This window comes from Bidens hawaiensis, unplaced genomic scaffold (assembly GCF_021521415.1).
Source record: "Bidens hawaiensis isolate Kalapana, Puna unplaced genomic scaffold, B.hawaiensis_p1.1 tig00018651_1, whole genome shotgun sequence".
Lineage (NCBI taxonomy): Eukaryota > Viridiplantae > Streptophyta > Magnoliopsida > Asterales > Asteraceae > Bidens > Bidens hawaiensis.
The window spans coordinates 205,003-229,278 of record NW_027492821.1 but is presented as its reverse complement, the minus strand read 5'-3'; the positions used below and the strand labels follow the sequence as shown (position 1 = coordinate 229,278).

At 30.4% G+C, this 24,276-nt stretch overlaps 3 protein-coding genes across 3 annotated transcripts in view; 1 reads left to right on the top strand and 2 right to left on the bottom strand.

The window, feature by feature from the left end:
* Nucleotides 1–2,390: 2,390 nt before the first annotated feature.
* On the bottom strand, nucleotides 2,391–7,606 carry LOC143556572 (uncharacterized). Its single transcript, XM_077045857.1, has 20 exons — nucleotides 7,335–7,606; nucleotides 7,153–7,239; nucleotides 6,988–7,056; nucleotides 6,256–6,388; nucleotides 6,032–6,078; nucleotides 5,863–5,949; nucleotides 5,708–5,769; nucleotides 5,574–5,616; nucleotides 5,413–5,493; nucleotides 5,223–5,342; nucleotides 4,776–4,881; nucleotides 4,589–4,652; nucleotides 4,458–4,500; nucleotides 3,695–3,904; nucleotides 3,459–3,620; nucleotides 3,228–3,365; nucleotides 3,005–3,145; nucleotides 2,782–2,868; nucleotides 2,627–2,695; nucleotides 2,391–2,526 (listed from the first exon to the last, which is right to left on the bottom strand). Exons 1-20 carry the CDS (start codon nucleotides 7,464–7,466, stop codon nucleotides 2,419–2,421), a joined length of 1,989 nt encoding a protein of 662 aa, XP_076901972.1. The 5' UTR covers nucleotides 7,467–7,606; the 3' UTR covers nucleotides 2,391–2,418.
* The window catches only part of LOC143556573 (nucleolar protein 56-like), a 191,625-nt gene continuing 170,659 nt past the window's right edge, over nucleotides 3,311–24,276 (bottom strand). Inside the window, exon 9 of the mRNA XM_077045859.1 lies at nucleotides 3,311–3,331. Within this exon, the coding sequence (XP_076901974.1) occupies nucleotides 3,328–3,331 (4 nt within the window). The 3' untranslated portion in view covers nucleotides 3,311–3,327. The remainder of the gene's footprint in view (nucleotides 3,332–24,276) is intronic.
* On the top strand, nucleotides 17,936–22,442 carry LOC143556558 (uncharacterized). The gene is made up of 12 exons (XM_077045845.1): nucleotides 17,936–18,241; nucleotides 18,510–18,638; nucleotides 19,551–19,745; nucleotides 19,851–19,898; nucleotides 19,971–20,099; nucleotides 20,457–20,581; nucleotides 20,720–20,830; nucleotides 21,039–21,147; nucleotides 21,282–21,400; nucleotides 21,867–22,020; nucleotides 22,095–22,239; nucleotides 22,322–22,442. The coding sequence occupies exons 1-12, from the start codon at nucleotides 18,128–18,130 to the stop codon at nucleotides 22,390–22,392; spliced, it is 1,449 nt and encodes a 482-aa protein (XP_076901960.1). The 5' UTR covers nucleotides 17,936–18,127; the 3' UTR covers nucleotides 22,393–22,442.

Sequence of the window (24,276 nt, the reverse complement as noted above, 5' to 3'; positions counted from 1 at the left end):
GGTATGTACGGTAAAACACAAGTGTTGCGTCCACGAGTTGACGTGAATGTCTTCGATGTCGGTTATGTTTATTTTGGTACTCCAGTCAGTGAATCTGAGCATTACGACGAAGAGATTAAAACAAAAAAAATATGCATTTAAAGCCAAAAAAAGAACATTAAAATAATAAATAAATAAATACATAAAAACCTTTGCGGTGTTGCGGCACCAAGCTCCGATATTTATCTTATGTTATAATATAATATATAATAACTTAATAATTTAGTTACTTTTTAATCGTCACTAACTGGGTGCCCACGTGATGTGGCAAGTAGACGCATAACCCGTTCTGACTCTAACCGATTCTGAGCCATGACTTGAACCCGCCGGACCCATTTTCCAGTCCTAACTGGCTATCACGTAACACGTTATGTTGTTTTTAAATGAAAAAACTATATCAATACTTTACTCATATTAAATAAAATAAAATGCTCGTTTTATGGTGTAATTGTTTTTTAAGAAAAAATATTAATGTGTGAAAAGATATTGGCCGTTTAAAACCGTGGGAGAAAGTTGGTTTAAAATTGATATTAAAAATAATATATTGGTAATGATAAAGAAGTTTTATGTAAGTATTTAATAAGTTAATAAAACTTGATAGAAGATGGAGGACTATTATTGTAACTATTTTTTAAACTAAATAATTTTTTTGAAAGGGCAATATATTAAAATTGAAAAAACGGGAACTCACAAGAAGCAAAATAATATATTACCCCTATTTTTTTAAAAAAAAATTATGCATTGTTGATTGATTTATTTTTACAATGGAATTGGTTATTGGTATAACATTAAGCACTTGAAAAGGTAATAAAAACGATGTATTTTTAATGCTATAAACGATGGATCGGTACCTATAGCCTTTAGTCCTTTACAACATGGATACTGGGGGGGGGGGGGGGGTAACATTAAGCACTTGAAAAAGTAACAAAAACAATGCCATTTTAATGCTATATACGATGTACTCAGAATTCAGATGCATCAGCACCTACAACCTTTTCTTGACCTTTATTCCTTTTTGCGACAAGGATATTGATCCGGGGGGGGGGGGGGGGGGGGGTTCACATTAAACACTTGAAATAGTAACAAAAAAGTTGTCGTTTTAACGGTATATATCATATGATGGATCAATACTTTTAGCCTTTTCTTGACCTTTATTCCTTTTTACAACAAGGATATTAATTGTACTTTTAATATTAAATATTGTACGTCCTTAAAATTTAAGAGGTATTTCCCTCGTTATATAGTGTATAGATATAGATATTGCTAACATTCTTTAGTAATAATTAATAATGTTATATAAGTAAAGAGAAATGTATTTAAGAATTCTAACGGATAGTTTTAGTAAACTAACAGGTATATCTAATACATAACTTGTAGTTATTCAAAACAAGATTTTTCAATCAGATGTGTAACCGAAATTACCAATACCCGTTCCACACGCATTTTATTTTTATTTATAATCTCAAACTAAAGATTCTAAGTAGATTTTTAGGGGTAAAAAGTACTAGTCAAATTATACCTTGAAGAGAAAGTGAATGAGCAAGTGAATACATGTGACCTTTGGCTGTATTGTTGATTTATATCTTTGAAGTATAGTGATAATATACCATGCAAGAATGTATAAAGATTAAAAGGGTATAATCATTGGATATATACTACAAATAGGATTACATAATAAACTTAACTTATACTTCGAACACTTACAGTGAGCTAATAAGTATTTCGTTGTTCCACAGCATCGTTGTTATTCGATAATGGTTTATGCAATAAAACATACTAGCACTAAGACACTCGAGCATGGCAAGTTGACAACTATATTTGGTTACCTGTCATCGATATAATCAGACACCATGTCGTTACACAACTTAAAACACCTATTTTACTATTTATACCCGTCGCAACACTCATAAACACACTTTTAAAACGATCACGTCACATAACATCTTATTTTCACATGATCTCGTCACACATCATCTTTCAATTGTGTATCTTTCACACACGTATATGCACACGCAAATTACAATTTGACAATAAATCTTGCATATATCAAAACTGAAGTTCGATGACTAATATTACTATGCATCTTTTTCGGGTTCAACATAACTATAGAATAAACGTTTAAACAGAAGCTATACGCATTCAAGCGGGTGATACAAAATCTCCAGTCTCTCACAGGAGGGTTTTAAATGTCTGGCTATTTTTAACTTACACATAGAATGAACTAACACCAGCCTCAATAACAAAAGGCTAAAAATACAAACAAACTCCGTAAATTGAATCGACACCAGGCCAACTGTGGAACCAATCAAGCCATCATCAGTGGCTGGGAGACACTTCGGCTTTAAGCCTTAAGTTAATAATCGAGCCAACTTTCAAAGATTATTTTGAGCCCAAATGTTTGTTCTTTTTGGCGCCTTTCTTCCTTGAATTACTGGTTTCGGGACCTTCAGCCTCTTCGGCTTTCTGCTCCGCCTCCAGGATCGCCAGCTGTACACAAAAAGGGAAACTTCTTTCAAAATTCGTTTCAAATAAAAAATAACTTCATTTAACATAATTTATTTATTAAAAAAATAAGAAAAAGAGAGACCTCATCTAGGATGGGCTTCAGCTCCTTGTACCGAGATTCAGCAAGATCAAAACCATCCTTACGGAGTTCCTGCGATGAAAAAAAAAGTCAACCATGGTCAAAGCTGAGAGAAAACTCAACTGAACTAAATTGAGTTTTTAAGTAAAAAGTAAAACCTTTCCGGTGTGTGCAGTATGTTCATACGCTGCCATTTGCCAATAACTGTTTGTCCGCTTATAAAAGTCTTTCAAAGCTTCCCCAGGCTTCAAGAATAACAAGCCAAACATCAATTAAATTGAATTACCGGTTTGAAAGTTGAATCGTATTGGGTTGACCCGAAACACTTTCGGTCAAACTTTTCAGTTTTTGTATAAATAAATAGTGTATTCAGAAACTTACCACCGGAGTTCTCTGAGAGTCGGAAAGACCAAGACTAGCCCTAATTTGTTCAATTCGTGCTCGTTTTTCCTTCCTTCTAAGTTTCTTCCCCTCACCTTTTATTATTGCAACAGCATCTCCCACCACGCCAACATTTTGCGCCTTCAAACAGAAAAAAAAACATTTAATATTATTTATATTATATTAATAATCTAGATGCCCGTCAATATTATAATTGAAATACCTCCATATCATCATCTTCTTCTTCATCATCATCTTCATCACTATCATCTTTCTCCTCGTTTTCATCTTCACTATCTTCATCATCATCATCGTCTTCTTCATCATCTTCTGACGCTTCAACCCACTCAGGCTCGGATGCCTATACAAATATAAAAAAAAACAGAAACATAAATATTGATTAAAATTAAGATATAATCTTCACGAGCACAAACTTGAAGAGTATGTAACGAACCGGTATAAGGCATTTCCATTCATCAAGTTTGCTGAGATTAAGTGCATACAAATCATCAAGTGTGATTTCTTGATCCTTAATTTCCATCATGCCCCCGTAGATATACAGTGTATCTTTTCCAACCACCATGCTGGCATTTATACGTCCACAAGGTTTCACTACCTAAATTTCAAAAAAAAAAAGTTAAAACCGAAAGAGAATGAAATTCTGAATATTTTATTAACCTTTTACCATACCTCTTCCAAAGTAGAAGACTGTGTCTTTAAATTAGATTTAACTGCTACCTCAGCACCATTAACTTTGATGTTTTTCTCCATACTAGATGAGATATCGTCAATCTCGCAATCCATATTATCATCCTCATCATTGGTAACTATCTCCATTGGATCAGTACCAGTGTCAGAAGAAGCTTTAGTAAGAGACTCTTCATTTTTAAGCTTTTTTATCTGCAAAGACATTTTAGTAAACCATTTATGTGATGAATTTTATTTAAAAAAAAGGCAATACCAAGAGGGCTCAAATAATAGATGACCAGTACCAATATTCTTAGCAGAGGTCACAAAAACAGTCAGATATGTTTCAAGCGTGGGTCAACCGATAAAAATTTATTTGTACAAAATTATAGGGCTTTTTTAATATTTAGCCCGTGTCAAGTATTAAAAGTAAGTTATTATAATAGCAATCATATTTTTTTTAAATGACTTGGGAGGTTTTATGCGTCAATATAAACTTTGTGCAACTTTCTACCTAGTTGCCTTTTAATCTATTTTTTTGACTTATACTTGTTTGACCATTAGAGATTAATAAGAAAAAAAAAACCCGAAGGGCCCCATTCATAAATAATGAGTCAAATTGCCGCCTCTAACTCTTAGATAAAAAGTAAAGAGGCAACACAAGCTACGGAGTTTGCATTTATTAGCAACTAATCTTATAATCTATGAAAAAAGCGACAATAACCTAAAAGCCTGGAGCTAGTATATGACTATATGTCAAACATACCTTATCTTTAGTTGATTTCTCCTTTCTCAGCTCCAAAGGGTACCTTAATTTTAACCATAGCACACGAGCAAATCATTAAACTCTCTGTTTGTAACTTTGTACTGAAAAACAATAAAATATGCAGGATTTACCAACGATGGATGTCCAATTGAAATCCATAAAGTTCATTCAAGAACAAGCTCATCAGCACATCACCTACACATGCAATTGGTACCAATTAACAAGCACAGAACTGGTTTCAAGCTTAAAATACAATTAAAACTAATTAATAGTTAACGCATAACAATTGTGCATAAGAAGATTAACGAAGATGCCAACCTTCAGCCTCCATGTCCACAACTCCCCCAAAGAGCACGGCTCGGCTTTTGTGTACACACATCGAGAAACCAGCACGAGGTCCAGGTGGCATCCCACCTTTCTTTACCTAAAACGATATGTTGAGGAAAGGTTACAGCGATGCAATAAATAACAAGTTATATGATTGCATAGGGGTGAGATCCGTTACAAATAAAATTAGCATTCTAAACATACAAATAACTAGAGTAATTACAGTTTTGAACTAGAGTAATTATGTTATATAAAAGAATACAGTGTAATAATAATTACTCTAGTTCAAAAGTTATAGTGTTAAAATAATTACTCTAGTGTTATCATAATTACTCTACTTATTTGTACACTTCTCATGATAAAAGTCATTTGTATTTTATCCAAACCCTGATTACATAAATTAATAATGAACGAGGGATTTGAAAGAAGCATAAATACCTTATTCCAAACCCAAGTCTTAGGGTCAAGCACCCACATATCCGAATGAACAATCCCTTTCTCTGAGCTGCTGTTTTTATCAGAAGATATCTCTTTCGAATAGCCACCATATAAATAAATCTACAATCAACAGTAAATATGTAAACAAAAACAAGAAATTTCAAATATTTGTTAAATATAATTTACTCACATCTTCTTGGTAAACAAATAGTTGGAAACCACTCCTAGCACTGGGCCATAAGCATCCAGGTGTCGGTTTTATCTCTTGCCACTGCAACAACGTGGTTTACTTTGTTTCAGTTGTGATTAATTCGCTAAAAAATAATTAAAAAAATTTGTTAACTACATTACCTTAAAAGTATCCAAATCAAAGACGAACAGATCATTGAAATACCTGCAAAAGTAAACAAAGTAACAAATAGAGGATGAACAAGTTATCAAAACTCGGTTATATCTAAAAGCTAAAAGAAATAAAAAATACCAACCTCACTTCTCGGAGAGTATCATAGAATCCACCAAAAACAACAAGCTTGTGTTTATACAAAACCTACAAACAAGGCATAAATTTAGAGTTGCACATTGGAAACCAAAAAACTGCAAGCATTATGTACAATCCAAATAACTAATAACATATTAGTACCATTCGGTGACCAGAACGTGGACTGGGACAACCTTTATAATTCAACTGTTCCCATTGATTTGTTTTTAAATCCAACATCCAAAAGTCCTGTATTAACAGAAAAATGTAACACTCCACACGTAGGGAAAACTCAAATGAAATATAATATACAACAAGAAAACACATTTACCTTGTAGTGATGGAAACGCTCTTGATTAGGAGACGTAAATTCACCACCTAGTGACCAACAAAAATTAATTAAGATGCACTGCTTAATAAAACATGAGTGCTACTATATACTCAAGTCAAATTAAAACTTGAAAAGCAAAAGTTTGGCACCCAAAGTCATTATTAAACTCGTTTGCAATGAGCACTTTAACTATGTGAATAATCAAAATTCTACTACTTATGTACCAAAAATATATAGATAATTCTTCCATGCAACTGCCTGGTGAGCACTGCGAGGAGGCGGACTATTAGGGCTAGATATCAGCTTCCAATCCCCTTTGTTCACATCATACCGATAAAGATCACCATAAACGTACGTCTGCCAAACATTAGCAAAGTAAGTTCCATCACATTTCAAAAAACAGGATGAACTAGGCCTGTGTATGAACCGAACATTCATGAATTGTCCGATGGGAAGTTCGTTTATTTAATAAACAAACGAACATGAACAAATTCTTTTTGTTCATTTAATTAAACAAACGAACACAAACACATGTTTTGTTTGTTCGTTTATGTTCATGAACGTCAATTTATGTTCGTTCAAATTTTAATAAATACATAAGTGGTTAAACTTACACAAATATAAAAATAAAAGGAGATAATTTGAATTATATGTACATGTATATACAAACACTTGTTTGGTCCATTATGTTCTATTACGCTCTTTTAAGTTTGTTTTTGTTCATTTGTGTCCGTTTATGTTTTAAACGAACGAACATGAACATGCCCCTTTCTGAACAAGCACGAACACAAAAATTGGTTAGTTATATGTTCGTGTTCGATTTAACTAGATTAAAGTTAAATAAACGAACACGAACACGAACACGCCCCCATTGATATTCGTTCGGTTTGTTCACATGCCTATGATGAACTATGAAGTGCACAACATTACAATAACAAGAGCTATACTGTACAAACCTTGGTACCATTGTAGAATTCACCACCATACAATATCATTTCCGTTTCCTTCAACGGATTAATATTCAACTAAACAACAAAAAAAACCCTAGTCAATTCCAAACTCACATCACTTACTTACTATTTACTAATCCAAATACAAAACCAAACAATATGTCAACATACCGAGCAATTAGACCGCGGAGACGGGCGAGGAGCGTTTTCCTCAACATGAATCTCCTTTTTCTTAGCTTCTTCCTTCTGAATGCTTAACTATACACCCAACAAACATAATTTTAATAACTACGTGTGATAAGTAACAATAAAATAATAAGTATATGATATAAAATTATGTTAGTAAAGTGTACCAGAATCGCGTCGATATCGTCTTCGGGCGAGACTTTTTTAGACTCTCTTCGGGCTTTTTTCTCCTCTGCTTTGGCAGTTTTTCTCTCGGTTTTCTCCTTTCCTTTACCTGGCTTCTTTGTTTTTTTACCCATTGTTTGTTGATAGTTATGTGTTAAGTGTTTGTTGATGGATTTGACCGGAAAATTGTTACAGTTACGGTTACGGTGATGAATCTCGACGGCACGGCAGCTGAGGAGAACAGAGTGGTGAGTTGAAGTGTTGAGGGTTTTGTTTAGGATTTATATGAGAAACGTTAATTTGACCTAAGGGGTGTTTGGTTTCCTTATTTTTACCTCCTTATAACTTATTTACTTTTATTGATTAAAATAGTGTTTGGGTAATGTAACTTATTAAACATTTTAAAAAAGGAAAAATGAGTTTTCATAAGTTAGGATTTTGTAACTTATGAAAAACTCATTATTTAAGGTATAAGAAGGTGTAAATAAGGAATCCCAAACATGTCCTAAGCTTTTGGATATTGACAGACTAGTCAGTCAAAATGGTTTTGTATTTGTTAACTAGAGTATTTGTTAACTAGTTAACCGAAATAAACCGAAAACTAAAACCGAGATTAACCGACTGTGTCCCGCAAGTAAAGGTTTTAAGACATGCGCTTACGTTGAGAATTTAGGGATATCAGCGAACCGAATGTTGGTTGAACGTCCACATGTCCGTTCGGTGGGAAGTTTGTTTATGTTCGTCCGTTTAATAAACAAACTGGGCACGGACAAAACATTTTGTTCGGTAAGCTTAGCGGGTTAACGCGAACAAAGGCTGCGTTCGTTCAATAGTGTTCGTGAATGTCTGGCAACGTCCGTTTAATAGTGTTGTGTATGTTAAAATTCTTGAATAATACGGAATTTTAAACTTGTTTCTCGTGAAAGGTAAAAGACGAACTTCAATTTCAACGCCCATGTTACACAACATAGTGAGTGTAAGGTGTGAAACCACTTACGCCTGCGTGATTTCACTAATTTTTTTTTATAATAAACTTTAACGACAACATAATCATAAAGATATGAAGGCCTTCTCGAACACCATTACCAGTCCAATTACCACCTTCCAAGACACATTCGTCACCCTATAGGTTGTGGGTGGATGGGTGGGTGGTGGTGATAAAATGTAACTAAATTTTTATGAAGAAAAATAATACTTTTATTGTTTAAGTGTAAGTAAATATGAAATTATTATTCTGTCCATGACGTGGTAGACACATGCTACCACCTGACAGATGAAATTGATGGACGTTAATCAAAATGACTAAAAGCGAGACAATATTTCATATAATGGATGACGAGTGAAAGTTAAACTTTTAAATGACTCATCTACATTTTAAGATAAAATAAAAATAAATGTTTTTTCGACATGACTCCTAGCATATAGATTTGGGGTTAGATTTGTAAGACCACTCTCATTAGCAAACCACACATGGTTTGTCATAAATTAAAAAAAATCAAATAAATGGGGCCGAATAATTCACCACACCAAACTAACTTGCAAACTCACTCAGTGTCACATGTCATTATTTATTGGAATTCTATTTAATTTGTGTTTTCTTTTCTTTACACACTAATTAGTTTTGACTATAATATTGATTTTTCATAATAACTTTTAATAATTAAGTGCTTAAAAAATCTTAAAACACAGTCTTATTCAATTTATTGTTGTGATAAACGCACCGATATATATTTTATTAAAAACAAAGTTTATAAAAAAATATATATTTTTAATATATAGTAAATGTTGACCAGCGACAAGAAGCTAAAGTGATATGACCAATAGAGAAGCTTTCGTCACGTTAAAAGACCGATTTGGTCGTTCAATATATATGACAAAAGGTTGGCGATGGGTTATTATGTAATTTGTATCATTCGTAAGTTTAATTCATATTTCATGATACGATTGTTATTTGTTTATTTACTGTATTGAGTATGTTTGATGAATATGTATATTTTTTATTTTTTAAAAAAAATTAAATTAATATATTGTATATTTATCAAAACATTATTTATATATATCTAGTCACTTTCGATTAAAAGCAGCAAGTATAAATTATATTATTTAATAAAAAATAATTAAGGTTTGGTTTTAAATAAATATATTGTATATTTATTAAAAAATTATTTATATATATCTAGTCACTTTCCATTAAAAAAAAAGCAATTATAAATTATGTTATTTAATAAAAAAATAATTAAGGTTTGATATGTAATTAAATATGTCTCAAATAAGGCTAGAACCCACAACCTCTTAGTTATATGTCATACTTCTTTGCCACTAGACCAATAGCAGATATGTAATTGTGTTGAAACATTGATTATACATATTTGTTTTTCATAAAAATACATATAAAGAATTTTTTTAAAAAAAATTCAGGCCTAACGGGGTGTTGGGTCTGTGGCCGTCGACCACCCTGCCTCCCCCTTAGGCCGGCCCTGATGCACACACATATATATTATACATATACATATTTAATATTATTTTAACGAGGTTTGTGGATGTTTGTTTTCGTGGAAGAAAATGATGCTTTAAAAAAATTAGAATATAATGTGACGATGATATGACGATTTGTATGTGTTTATTGTTGTAAATGCTCTTAATTCAACACTATTAGTTATACATAAAATCAGAAAAAGACCACGTTCAGACAAACCCGGCAGACCCTATACCCCTTTGTTGATGTCCATGAGGATGCCACCAAAAACACGTTTCTTCTAAAAATTCAAATGTTTAGGTTTTACTAATTTTATTGGCCCCTACCGAATACGACATGCTACCTAAACTTTTGCGTGTGTAATCGTGCAAGTGTACGTATTATGTAATACTAGTACTATAGTAGCACTGCCTTTTTATACGTACTTAATATTTTCACTTACCAATATCAATGGCGGACTCAAGCCCTATAGATCCCCGTAACGGATTCTGTTCAACCAACAAAACCTTCCGCAGCCTCCGCCCACCGGCGCCTCTCCCGCCACCGTCACAACCACTCTCCATCACCGAGTACACACTCTCCCTCCTCCAATCCAACGGTGCATTCTCATATTCTACTGATTTTCTCATCGACTCCGCCACCGGCCACCGTCTCTCCTACGCCGAGTTCATCCGTCAAGTCCACTCTCTATCCGCATCACTCGTTAATAAATTTCACCTACACACCAAAAACCGAGTAGCATTAATAATATCTCCAACGTCATTTCACATTCCTGTAATATACTTCTCGCTTTTATACCTCGGTGTCACCATCTCACCTGTCAATCCGGTTTCCACTAAATCCGAGCTAACGGACTTAATCCGTCTTAGTAATCCCGTCATAGCGTTTGCTACTTCCTCAGTAGCAGATGAACTGCCATCCTCACTACCACTAACGACAATAATAATCGACTCTCCGGAGTTTCACTCCATGTTACGTAATTCAAAACCTAATTTCAGTCATGTAAAAGTCGATCTTTTGGTTAAAACTCTACTTTAGGTCAAATTTGGTTAAACTCAAAGAGTCATGTTTTCAAAACCAGTGACGAAGTTTGGACTGGGGCAACCGGGGGGCCTCAAAATGTATACAAACTTGTCTATATTAGCAAAGTCATGAAAATGTTTAAACCGTATTATCCTAGTAAGAACTTCAAAAATATTCGTCCAAAAAAAAAACATTTTGCTTTAGAACTTGAAAAACAAAACAAACCATACAACCTGATTAAGTATTAAACTAAAATAAGTATAAACTAAAATGTTAATGTATGTCATAATGAGTTTATGTTAACATTAATATCTAGAGGATTATGTAAAACTAAAAGCAAAATGTGTGAATATAACAGTTACCATATAAATATAGACAATTATAAAATTTCACAAGAAAACATTTTAGAAAATCATAAATTTTAACATAACCTTATAACCACAATCTTAAAAAATCAGATGCTTTTTTTAAAAAATGCAACAAACTGGTCATCAAAATCATAATATTTTTTCACTATCATATTAAACAAACGCACATATTAAACATAATTTAGAATAGTACCCGTGTTACACACGGTGGAACATATTTAAAAAAACATAATAAATATGTAACATCATATGAATTTAATAACATGCAAATGTGGTACTTATAAATAAATTATTATTTTACATAAATTATAAGATATCATAACTTATCTGAATCAAGTACAAAAAAACATACAAACACTAACAAATATAAATGAAAAGTTAAAATATTTTATAACTTGCAGCACGAGTCCATGCTTCCAAATCCATTATATAACTTGAGCATGTGTTACAAACGGTTGAAAATATAAGAACAATAACATAAGAACTTGTAGAAAATATACTTAATTTTTTCAAACCCGGGTCATAGTTCCAAATCCATAATAATCCAGCTAGTATTTGAACTAACAATATACGAAAACATTTGTAATCTAATAATACAAAAGAACAATATGGTACCAAACTACTAATTAAAAGTAAACTATACCCACAACCTCCATCTCCTTGATGCAATATGAAATTTGAAATGATTGATCAACTTTGTATTGTGAGTCTCTTGAACTTGCTTAGCTGCTGCAAATTCGAATTATTTCTAACAAAGGTCAGACTGGAAAAAAAATATATAATTAGTAAATTACCATATTGAAAAAAAAATCCACTTTTGAATTAAATAAACTAATTAGTGACCCGTGTAACACATGGGCGAGAATTATAGAAAACATAAAATATAATATATATTTTGAATTTAAACGAATTGTAACTGCTATATTTATAACGGATTATTGTAGATGAATTAAAAGGTATTACATCATGAATATTAATTGAACGGTAATTGAATCATTTGAAATTAAAAGTACAGCTCTAATAAAATTAATATGTTATAAACAAAATGGATTCATATGTTATAGACAATTACAAAAGTTTAAATAAACATACACATCTACTTATACTACTAAAATAATAGACTTGGATAAATGACATATTTCTATTGGTTTATCACTATAGTTTCAATGCATACTAAGGTTTCTCAAATTTTCTCGGTAATTAAATAGTTTAAAAGTAAATAATATTATTTTATTGCCACCCAATTTAATTCATATATTAATGTTAATGATTGTCATATCTACCTATCATTAATTGTAAGTTATTAGATGTGTTATTTTACTTTAAAAAAACAATGTTTTAAGAAATACAATAATTTTTCAACATTTACTTAATATGACTTGCATATCGGAGTAGGTTCTGTTGAAAATATTAAAAGTTAAATTTAGATTAACTTGGATGCATACAAACAATGGTGGTTGTAATGGTAAAAAGTGATGAGAAAATGAGAACAAATGTATCGATTATATAGTATAAATTATTTAACTTATTTATGTAAAAGTTAATATAAACATAAATAAGAATAAATTATTAAAGTTATAATTATGTCCAAATTTACCAAAATTTGAGTGAAATTATATTAATAATAATAGTAAAATTGAGTGAAATGATTAATTTATTCAAATTCGTTTTTTAAAATATAGTCAAAGCCCAACTGTGTAACGTATTTTTGTAAACTTCATATAAATATTAAAAATTCGAATTTGAAAATCATTTATATACATATAAGTTTAAATCAATATGTAAAGTGATAAGAACAATGAGAACAAATGTATAAATAGAAATGAGAATAAATTATTATTAAATATATAATAACGTACACATTTACCAAATTAGAATTAAATCATAAGAATAAAAATAGTCAGATCAGTAAAATGATTAACCTATTAAAATTCGGATTTTGAAAAAATGGTCAAAGTCCAACTATATAACCTATTTTTGTAAACTAAATATAAGTGGTCAAGAATTCGAATTTCAAAATGGTTTAAATAAATATTTTTTATTATTCACATTTTGATATACAACCTAAAGAAATTCTCCATTGTATCTCTCACAACCTTCGTCTCCTTTATCCTAACAAGATAAACTTTGAAATGAATGTTAAACTTTGTATTGTGAATATCCTGGACCTACTTGACTGCAAACGTAATAACAAATTTAATTGTAAAAATATCAGGAACACGATTTTTTTTAAAAAAATTGAACATACATAACCAAAATTAAAATGGTGAATAAAAAGAAAATTATGTTTTGGGTGTGGAATCCCATAATTAATTGAATACACTATAAATAATAGCAATAAGAAATAAATATGTGATTAATTTAATTTTTGAAAAACAAAGTGAAATGTATATTAATAATTCGTTAAAGAAATTACATGGTTGTAGCGAAAATATTGAAATTTGGATGTAGTTATGATGGAACAGCAATAAAGAATACAATATCGAACGGTAAACTTATAAGTGACCGAAGTATAAGTTTAAATTTGGTCTTCCATATAAAGATAGAAATAATTTGAAATATCTTGATTCATGAGAATAATAATATCAATAAATTATGAAAAGTTGTCATGCTTAATAATATTCACTGAATCATATGTCCTGAATAATATTTATGAATGATGATGAAACGGTTATTTAATTTATGATATATTAATTATTGATTATTATAAATTATGTCAATTTGAATATTGTTTTCTAAAATAAAGCGGTTATTATTTTAGTATTAAGTAATAATAAATATTCACGTAAATTAAAGTATGATTAAATTACAGTTATGGAAAATATTTTTAGTTTGACAATCAGTTTTTTAAATATTAAAATGATAACTTATTCTAGTTTATTAAATAAGTTAAATATGAGAAAAGTTAAAGACACACAATTAATAATATATATAAACTAAAAAGGTAAAATTTTGTTATGAAAACTACACACAATTAAAACAATTTAAATTATCATTAAGGTACAAATATAATGATATTAAAAAGATTAAAATCATAACACCAAAATAAATTTGTAACACTTAAGCTTGGTTAAAAATTTGTAACGCGAGTTACATTAGACATAATAATTAAAACATGAAATAATGACCAGAAGTTCATACATAATATATTTTGATGATGACTAAAACAACATCATTTTTATAGTAACGAATAGTTTATTGTTCTAAATATATATATATATATAATATATATATATATATAGAAATAATTACAAAAGTTAATGCCAAATCACAAAAATTAAAATCAAATCGGTTCTAATTTTACTAATATGACTAATTAATTTCAAAATAATTACAAAAAATGAAAATCAAATCGGTTAATTTGAGAACTTCAAAAAATTATGGAAGGATTTTGAAATTAGTTTAAAATTATGATAAGTATTAAAACACTTAAAACTTTGTTGAAAGAGTTGTCAAATTCCGAATTTAAAATGAGTTTAAACATGTTATAATTATTAAGCATAACTTAAGGATATTATTTAAAAACGAAAATATATCAATGTACATTTTTTTATTAAAATTTTTAATTTTTGAATTTAAATATATTAATTGAAGGTTAGGTTCAATTTTACGAATAATAAAAAAATATCAAAATAACAAACTTGTGTTCTATTATTAATACTAAATAATATAGAGATAATTACAAAGGTTAATGACAGATCACAAAAATTAAAAATCAAACCGATTCTAATTTTATTAATCAGTACTACTAATTATAACTTATAACTGGAAAATTTAAATGGCATTACCGGAAAAACAAAAATATAGTAAAAGTCCAACTATATAATATACTTTTGTAAATTTCATATAAATGTTGAGAATTTGAATTTGAAAATCGTTTAGATACATATAAGTTACATTAGTATATAAAGTGATAAGAAAAATGAGAACAAATATATTGATTATATAGTATAAATTATTTAACCTTATTTTTGTAAAAAAATCATATAAATAGAAATGAGAATAAATTATTATTATTAAAATTATAATAATGTCCAAATTTACCAAAATTAAAGTCAAATCATATTTATAAAAATATTCAAATCTAGTCAAATAGTTATCAAAATCGAAGAAGATATTAAAATCAGTTATATTTAAAAGTATTTACTACATTTGCTTAAAGTAACTAATATTTTTGTATTTAATTATACAGATTTACTTTCCTTAATTTTTTTTACCTGAATTAAGATACTACTATATATTATTCCTACACAACTTATTTTTCAACCGATTTCATTATTTCCATAAATTGTTTAATTAAAAACTTATTTTCTAATAAGTATATTTAAATAGTTTGGTCTTCCGTTTGACTATTATACATTTTTTTAATTTTTAAATAATTTGATTTAGTTTTTAATTTTAGTAACAAAGTTCCAAAAATAAATCACAATCATTATGAAATTGGTTTGTTTAAATTAACTGTAAAATCGGTTTGTTTATAAATTAAGAAAAGTCAAAGAATATAAAATATTTTAATGGGATAATTAAATTACAATATTAATGTTAATGAAGTTATTTAAAAACAATAAGGAAACTCAAACAAAATAAATGGTATTAATGAGATAATTCATATAAAATAGATTAAAACACGTCGAAAAAAAAATATAGATCAAACTTATCCCGGATCTCCGATATACAATCGTATTTTATTTTTTATAAACACAAGAAGATGAATATACATGAATATTAACAAATCTATACTATTTAATAAATAAAGTTTTGTAAATGCCAAATGTTATCACTATTTTAATCCTTACAAAATTTTCACTTCTTTCTCTCATATTAAATACATTTCTCCTTTTAATATTTTATTTTCAATTTTTAATAATTTCATACTAATTTAAAATAATTAATATCATCATAAGTATGGTAATTTGTTTAATATAAAATATATTGCATTAGTTATTAATATTAAATTTTTATAAGTAATTAATACGAAAAGGGTGGGTTTCTTTAACCGGTTAAATTATCAAACAATGTTCATGTCAAAACAATTTAATATTAGAATGAGTTTTGGTCCACGAGTTGGTTTAAAATAGTAGCCATTTACAACTAAGTTTTGATATATAAAATAACAAAGAAATAATTTATGATTTATGAATTTTCTAACAACTTTTTATATTTAAATCGCATAATGTGTAATTTTTTACCGTATAATATATCTTTATATATGTGATATATATTTTTTAATTCACATTATGTTATTATTTAAAAAAATATACTTATTCTAACCCGTGTGCTACACGGGTAATTAACCTAGTTAACAAAATAAAATATACATCAACATTAACATTAAAATCTATTCATACTATAAACTCATAATCATTCCGTGAAATTAAATCATATGAGTCGGTAATTACCTGAAATAATAAAAAAGAATATTAATATTGATATTATGGATTATTTTAATTATAACTAATAACAGGAAAATTTTAAAGGTGTTAACGGAAAAACAAAATTTAAAGATGTTACCGGAAAAAAGATTGTATAAGCCTTGACACTCACCGGAAAATGTTACCGAAAAATGTTACATGAAATAATAAAAAAGAATATTAATATTGGTATATGGAAAATGTTACCGAAAAAACTTACCGCAAATACTTACCGGAAAAACGTAACAATGGAATATAAGATTTTGATTAACAAACTAAAATGAAATCTTCCGCAAATTAAACGGATAAATAACCTGAAATAATGTAAAGCAACCATTGTTATAGGTATAAAACATAGCCGGAAAAAAATTAACGGAAAATCTTACCGGAAATACTTATCGGAAAAACGTAAAACGTCCACATATCACCTTCATGCCCGTTTATGATTTACAACCTAAAATGATTTTAATAAAATTAGTTAACAATGAGAATGAACATAAAAAAGTTAGAAGAAACAATAACCGGAAAAAATAATAAGGTTGCCGGAAATAAATAGATTAACAGTAGGAAGTTTATTATAAAATACAAACTTATCGGAATCTTGATACAAATGTTGAATGATATTCGCCGGAATATATTAATAGGTGAAAGAGAGAAAATGTTGAATAGGGTAAAAAACTAAGAAATGTTATGGTTTAAATATATGTTAGTGGATGAGTTGGCATGATTAAGAAATATAATGGGTGACATTGCCTTGAGATGACATTGATGTGGAGGCCCTAGAAGCTTGACGAGTGGAAAATGTATCTTGCTTTAATAGTATGTATAGATTCAGAAAGAGTGCGCATTTATTGTTACATTTACATCATTTTTATTTATACTTAAGCTTTTAAAATCTAAAATAAAACTGATGGCTCATATTCATTTCTCACGGTAATTTTATTTCTCTATTGAATTTAAACCCATACATACATACATACATACATATATATATATACCACACACAAACATATATAATAATAATATAAATATACATACATACATACAATACACCTCCAAAAATCGCCATCGCCCAAATCACCCCAAAAATCGCTCACAGAGGCTGTGTTGTAGCCCCTATCACCCCTTTCTCGCCCAATCCGTCGCCTATTACGCTTGAACTAAAAAGACAGTCTTATTTTCTTCAAATGAATATAATACAAATAAATAACTGAGCTCCTTTCTTAATTGAATCAAGCCTTCTGGTTATTAATTATTATTATTATTATTGGAGGCACGCTACGCATAGATGACATGACAAATCCATAGTTGTTCACTAAAGAATAAAGTCTTCCAAAAGACACAACACGCACATGTCTACAAGATCAAACTAACTGGTCACTTTGCTGCTGCATATTGTTTTCCATAGCCAACAACAATACTCCAAGCAGATGACATAAAGTTGACTTAAAAAAACAAGTTAACACCAAGTGTATGCCTTCATCTTATTAATCCCCAAATCAACCAACAGCTCAGAAATGCCTTCAATTGATCTCAAACAATTTCAAGAAAACATATCTAATCATTTTAGACCTTGGCAAAGATCCTTTCAGTTCTGGGCTAGGGCTGCTGATATCTACACAGGTTATAAGGTGCGTTACTTATCAAAATACCTAATCTTTTTTTTTCAATTTGGGTTTTTTATTATTTTCTTGAATTTGGGTTTTTGATAATTTTCTTGAATTTGGGATGTTGATTATTTTTTAAATGAATTTGGGGTTTTGATTACTTTTTTGAATATGTTTTTTTTTTGAATTTGGGGTTTTAATTATTTTCTGTAATTTGGGTTTTTTTTTTCAAAATTATTTTATTGAATTTGTTTATTTTAATTATTTTGTTTGAATCTGGGTATTGCTTTAGGTGTTTCAAGTTAGGGTTAGTTTTGAGAAAGATGTGGAGAAGGCAGAGGCAATGTGGGAGAGACAACATGAACATGCTGCTGATAAAATTTATTCCATGTGTTATGATATGGGTGGATTCTTTCTCAAGGTTAGTTTAATTTCAGCTTCATTTTTTTTTTGGTTTGGTAGAATTTATAATGCCTTTTTATGGGCTTTAATGTTACAAAATCTTTGATGGGTATGTTTTTTCTCTGTTGGTTGTAGAATCTTGAATATGTTATTTTTTTTTTCTGAAAAAGGTTGAATCTTTATTACCCTAATTTCAAATCTTTCATGTTTTTTATATAGAGTTTTAATCTTTATGCTCTTTTATGATCCATTAAGCTATAAATTAATATGGGTTGTTCTGAATGTGTATATTGTGTTCTATTATAGTTGTTTGGGTACCTTTGCACATAATGTAAAAGAGAGAGAGAGAGGGTGCCGGGGGGGTTGCATAGTTTTGCTTGACTAAAAAGGTCGAGTATTTATATGAATTGGAACTTTGGTTAGGTAGCTCAACTTATTCGGAAGCCAATTTGTGTTTCGGGGGGGTTGCATAATCTTGCTTGACAGAAAAGGTTGAGTCGGGTTTTTTATTAGGTACCTCAAGTTATAGGGAATCCCGATTTGGCCCCGGCTGCATGGGTGAGGCGATTGGTAACCCTGTGTGATCAGCTTTTTTATTTGTTAGGTAGAATTGTTAATGCCTTTTTATGGGCTTTAATGCTACAAAAAAACTTTGATGGGCATACTTTTCTTGATTGGTTGTAGAATTTTGACTCTTTTTTTCTGAAAAAAGGTTGAATCTTTATTATCCTAATTTCAAAGTTTTTATGTTTTTTATACAGGATTTCAACCTTTATGATCCATTAAGCTATAAATTAATATGGGTAGTTCTGAATGTGTAAAATTTGGTTCTATCAGAGTTGTTTGACTAAAAAGGTCGAGTCTTTATATAAACTCGGATATTGTTTGACTAAATAGGTCGAGTCTTTATATGAATTGGGGTTTTCGTTAGGTAGCTCAAGTTATCGGGAAGCCTGATTTGGCCCCGGCTGCATGGGTGAGGAGATTAGTAACCCTGTGTGATCAAGCACCTGGAACCCCGTCTAACGTGGTGCGCGTTATTCTTGAAAATGAGTTGGGTAAAACCGTTGATGACATGTTCGAAAGATTTGATTGGGATCCTATTGGCTCTGCTTCAATTGCACAGGTACATCAAGTTGGTAACTTTTACATTTATTATCCACGAGTTTATGCTGAGTTTGATCTTTTATAAGCAAAGATTTAGCTTTCATTTGTTACATGTTCCATATAGGTTCATCGAGCGAGACTGAAAGGGGATAAGAAAGACGTTGTTGTGAAGGTACGGTCGTTTTTATAGTTTCTTTGTAGCCTTATGATTTTATTTGATGCTTCGTATATCATCTTTCTACAGGTGCAACATCCGGGGGTTCAAGATTTGATGATGACAGATCTTAGGAATTTACAAACGTTTGCATTATGTGTACAAAAGACAGATATCAAGTTTGATTTGTTCTCCGTGTGCAAAGAAATGGAAAAACAGGTGAATGTGAACCTCTTTGGTTATTTGAGATTTAAGCATATGTATTATTTTATATAAGCTTATTATATTTGCGTTTTCCAAGTCATTACTATGATTTATTGAATTAAAATCATATAACAATTTATTATACTAAGGGATCGTTTGGTAATTTTACTATTTATCATCAATGAAGATTTTAAGGTATTTTGACCTTGAAAGGTTGAACCTTTGTAATTCTTTTTAAGTATAAGCATCATTATGAATATTATTAGCCATTTGAAGTATGCAAGATGTTGAAAGAATTTTTATATATTTTCACTTCCGAAGGTGGTTGTGTATATGTTGATAATAATGTTATGTTCATTCTTTCCATTCAAGATAGTGTATGAATTCGACTTTAAAAGAGAAGCAGATGCCATGGATAGAATTAGAAGTTTTTTGAGTGAAATCAACAAAAAGACCATTGTTAAAGTGCCACGGGTGATCAAAGACGTGGTCACTAGGTGAGTATCAATAAGATGAAATTATCTTTCGATTGAAAGTAAAAGCTTTTCATTTTATTCTCAAAAGTTGAATTAATAGTTGCATATATTTCAAATTAATTGACTTGTGACAGTGAATTTATTTTGTAATTTGTGTAGGAAGGTGTTGGCAATGGAATATATAGACGGGATCCCGATCCTGAACCTTAAAGATGAAATCATAAAAAGAGGAATAAATCCTGACGGTAAGCTTGCAGCAGCAGCAAAGCAGTAAGCTCCATTGACCCGAGAGTATAAAACTTTAATTTTCCTAATTTTTTACACTAAAAAAAATTCCCCTTCAATTTATTTTATCTTCCAGTTTCACAACCTTTAAAATTTTAATTATTTTTAAAACACACATATATTCTTACAAGGCAGGTTTCAAATATATGATAAGACACGAGTCTAAATAATATTATATTATGTTCAACTGCAGGGACATCTTAAAAAGTTTGACTCTTGCATATGGTCAAATGATACTCAAGAGTGGTTTTTTTCATGCGGACCCCCACCCGGGAAATATTCTCATATGTAAACACTCAGAGGTACATAAAAAACAAAAACTTAAATAATACGTGTCGTATATTACAATTTTCACAAGACTGAATCTTTTTTCACTTCATCAAAATTCTTGATTCATTCAACGTTGCATTTGGATTCCAAATTTTGTTTTGCTTAGGTGGCGTTGCTTGACTATGGTCAAGTCAAAGAACTTCCTAACCCGTTAAGGCTCGGTTATGCTAATTTGGTTCTTGCTATCGCCGATAACGATCATATAAGGGCGTCCGAGGGCCTTAGGTAAATATGCATCCTTGCAAAAAACAAAAAAAATGTCACATGGTCGTTTATGAGGGTTCCGACGAAAACCACCTCTAACTTCTAAACCCTTGAAAATCACATTTAACCAATATTTGTTTTTTCAATTTTTTCATTCTTTCTATATGTTATTAATCTTTGCCAAAAAAAAAAATATATGTAACCCGCGAAGTACATATGTGTAGGTCACGGAGTTACATATATGCGTCTCATATGAGGTAAATATATGTAGATTACGAGCTACATATATGTACTTTTGCGAGCTACATATATTTTATGTATTCATATATTTGGTTTTGACAAATATTAATAACATATAAAATGTGTTAAAAAATATATATTTTCTAACAAATATTGTTTACAAGCGGTTTTCATGAGTTTTCAAATTTCAAGTATGCTAGTGTTTTTTATTTGATCCCTTTTCTAAAACCGGTTTTCTTAATATTAGGGAGCTCGGGATTGACACCTTGAGTCTATGTGAGAATGAACGGGCAGAACTGTTTAAGTTAGCACAGGTTATGTTTGACACCAAGCTGCCACCTGGCGTCACGATATTGCAGCCTTTTGACGAGGATTCTTCGATCAAGAAGATCGCTGTTCAGGTTTGTTTTTGTTTGCTGTATCATTGTTGTCTCGGATTTTATATAAAAGTCATAACTTTTAGTGTTATATTAAGGCCTTCCCCGAGGAATTGTTTTCGGTTCTACGAACGGTGCACTTATTAAGAGGGCTTAGTGTTGGTCTTGGGGTCAACTACTCGTGTGCTGAGGAATGGCGGCCGCTTGCCGAGGAAGCTTTGTATTTTTCAGGCAGGCTAAAAGGTTAGTCTTTAATGCATGTTCGATTATATGTTTCGTGTTCTTGATATCGATTCAATCCTTATCCTTTCTTCTGCTGTTTCAGACGAGGATCTGAAGTCGAGAAACCGTAGGAGGCGTAGGTTTTTTAGAAGATCGTCGGGGTGGAGCAAGTAGCCCGAGACCGCTACTTGTTTCTCCAGCAACCATAGTTAGAGATGATTCAGTCTTTAATTGTTTTATCCTTTCTTCATTTTTGATTTGGTAGAAACTTGTGTTTTTTTATGCATTGGAAATTATTGAAAGCATTTGTTGTATTTTTATCTAATAAATTTTTTGTAATTAGACATTGATACATTTAATGAACAGTTTGGATATTATTTTTGTCCTTGTATTGCTGTAGGATGGTAGCTAAAAGAAAATAAAAATTCTATATTTAATTCTTAGGTGTGTATATATGTCTTCCATTCTTTAAATAAACCTGTCATGAAAAGCATAGGTGGTGGTAATTATTCGAGTTTATGCTCATTTAAGTAAATAACCGCATGATACATTTGTACATACTGTTTATCGGATATAATGAGAGTTAGAAAAAGAGTGAGGTATACAATTACAAAATCATATTAACATTTAAAAGAGGAAAAATATCAGTATATGGGTGTGTTTGGGATTGTTTCTTAAAATTGCTTTTTGGAGAGACAAATGTCTAAAATGCCCCTCCAAAAGCACCAATTTGATGCTTTTGGATGCTTTTGGAGGGGCATTTTAAACATTTTGCCTCTCCAAAAAACAAAAAGCAATTTTAAAAAGCAATCCCAAACACGTTCTATATTTAAAATTAGTTTTGTAAAGGCATTTGTAGTGGGGCATTGTCGGTTGTCCTCATGCCACCTCACATCTGTCATGCTGTTACACCATTACACATCTTTTCATAAAGAAGTTGCCCTTTGAGGTGTGGGCATATTTTCTTGTTAATTCATTGGTACGAGCCAATAAAATCACTGCACTTCACACTTTTCTTTGCTATTATTTTTTTAACTTATTTTTAATGTTTAACATTTACACATATTTTTTGAGATGTTTTTCACCTATGTGGTATGATGTTTTCCGACGTATTTAGAACCACCATGGATGCTCTAATGAACATGATCATTTTGACGTATGAAACATGTTCATTACAAAACCAATTTTACGTATCAAATCCTAAGAGGTGTATGAGTGTATAATCATAATTCACGTTTATCATAATTACAGTCAGAGTTTAAAAGGTATAGTCCTAACTCCTAATCATAGTTATAATTAGTTTTAAAAAGGTTGGACAGACGGTTACTTAACTTCCTTACGTATATGATTTAAAGAAAAATAAACGTACGTTTATACAATTATCTGCTTAAATCTGGTTATGTAATAAACGTCCTCCATTGAAGCGTTGTTGCACTTTAAGAGATAGTTTATGGATCTTAATTGAACAACTTATAGTTAAGGGAGTAAATCAGAAATCCACTTAAAATAAAAATAATTAAAGAGTAATCCGCGGTTTTCGTTCCCGTGGTTTGTTCAAATTTACGGTTTTAGTATAATAGCTTTAAATTTGCGATTTTCGTCTATGTGGTTACGTTTCACTTGCAATTAAACCCGACCCGACCAACCCCGTTAAGTCTGGTCGTTAAACCCATCAGCGTGCCTTCACGCAAGGGACACTTTTGTCTTTTTTCTCCCCAAATAAACCCCAACCCTAATTCTCAAGCCCCTCGCGAGGGGGGCTGAGATGTATTTGGAGAGAAAAAGGACAAAACTACCCTTCAAGTGAGGGGCACGCTGATAGGTTTAACGACCAGATTTAACGCGGTTGGTGGGGTCGAGTTTAGTTGCAAGTAAAATAAAACCACATGGACGAAAATCATAAATTTAAAATTGTTAGACTATAACCGCATATTTGAACAAAATATATGGACGAAAAACACAGGCTACTCGTAAATATTAACAAGAAGAATCAAGAAAGAGGGAAAACCGAAAACATTAGCCCTAGCGGGCGGAAACAGGAATAAAATCAAATAAAAT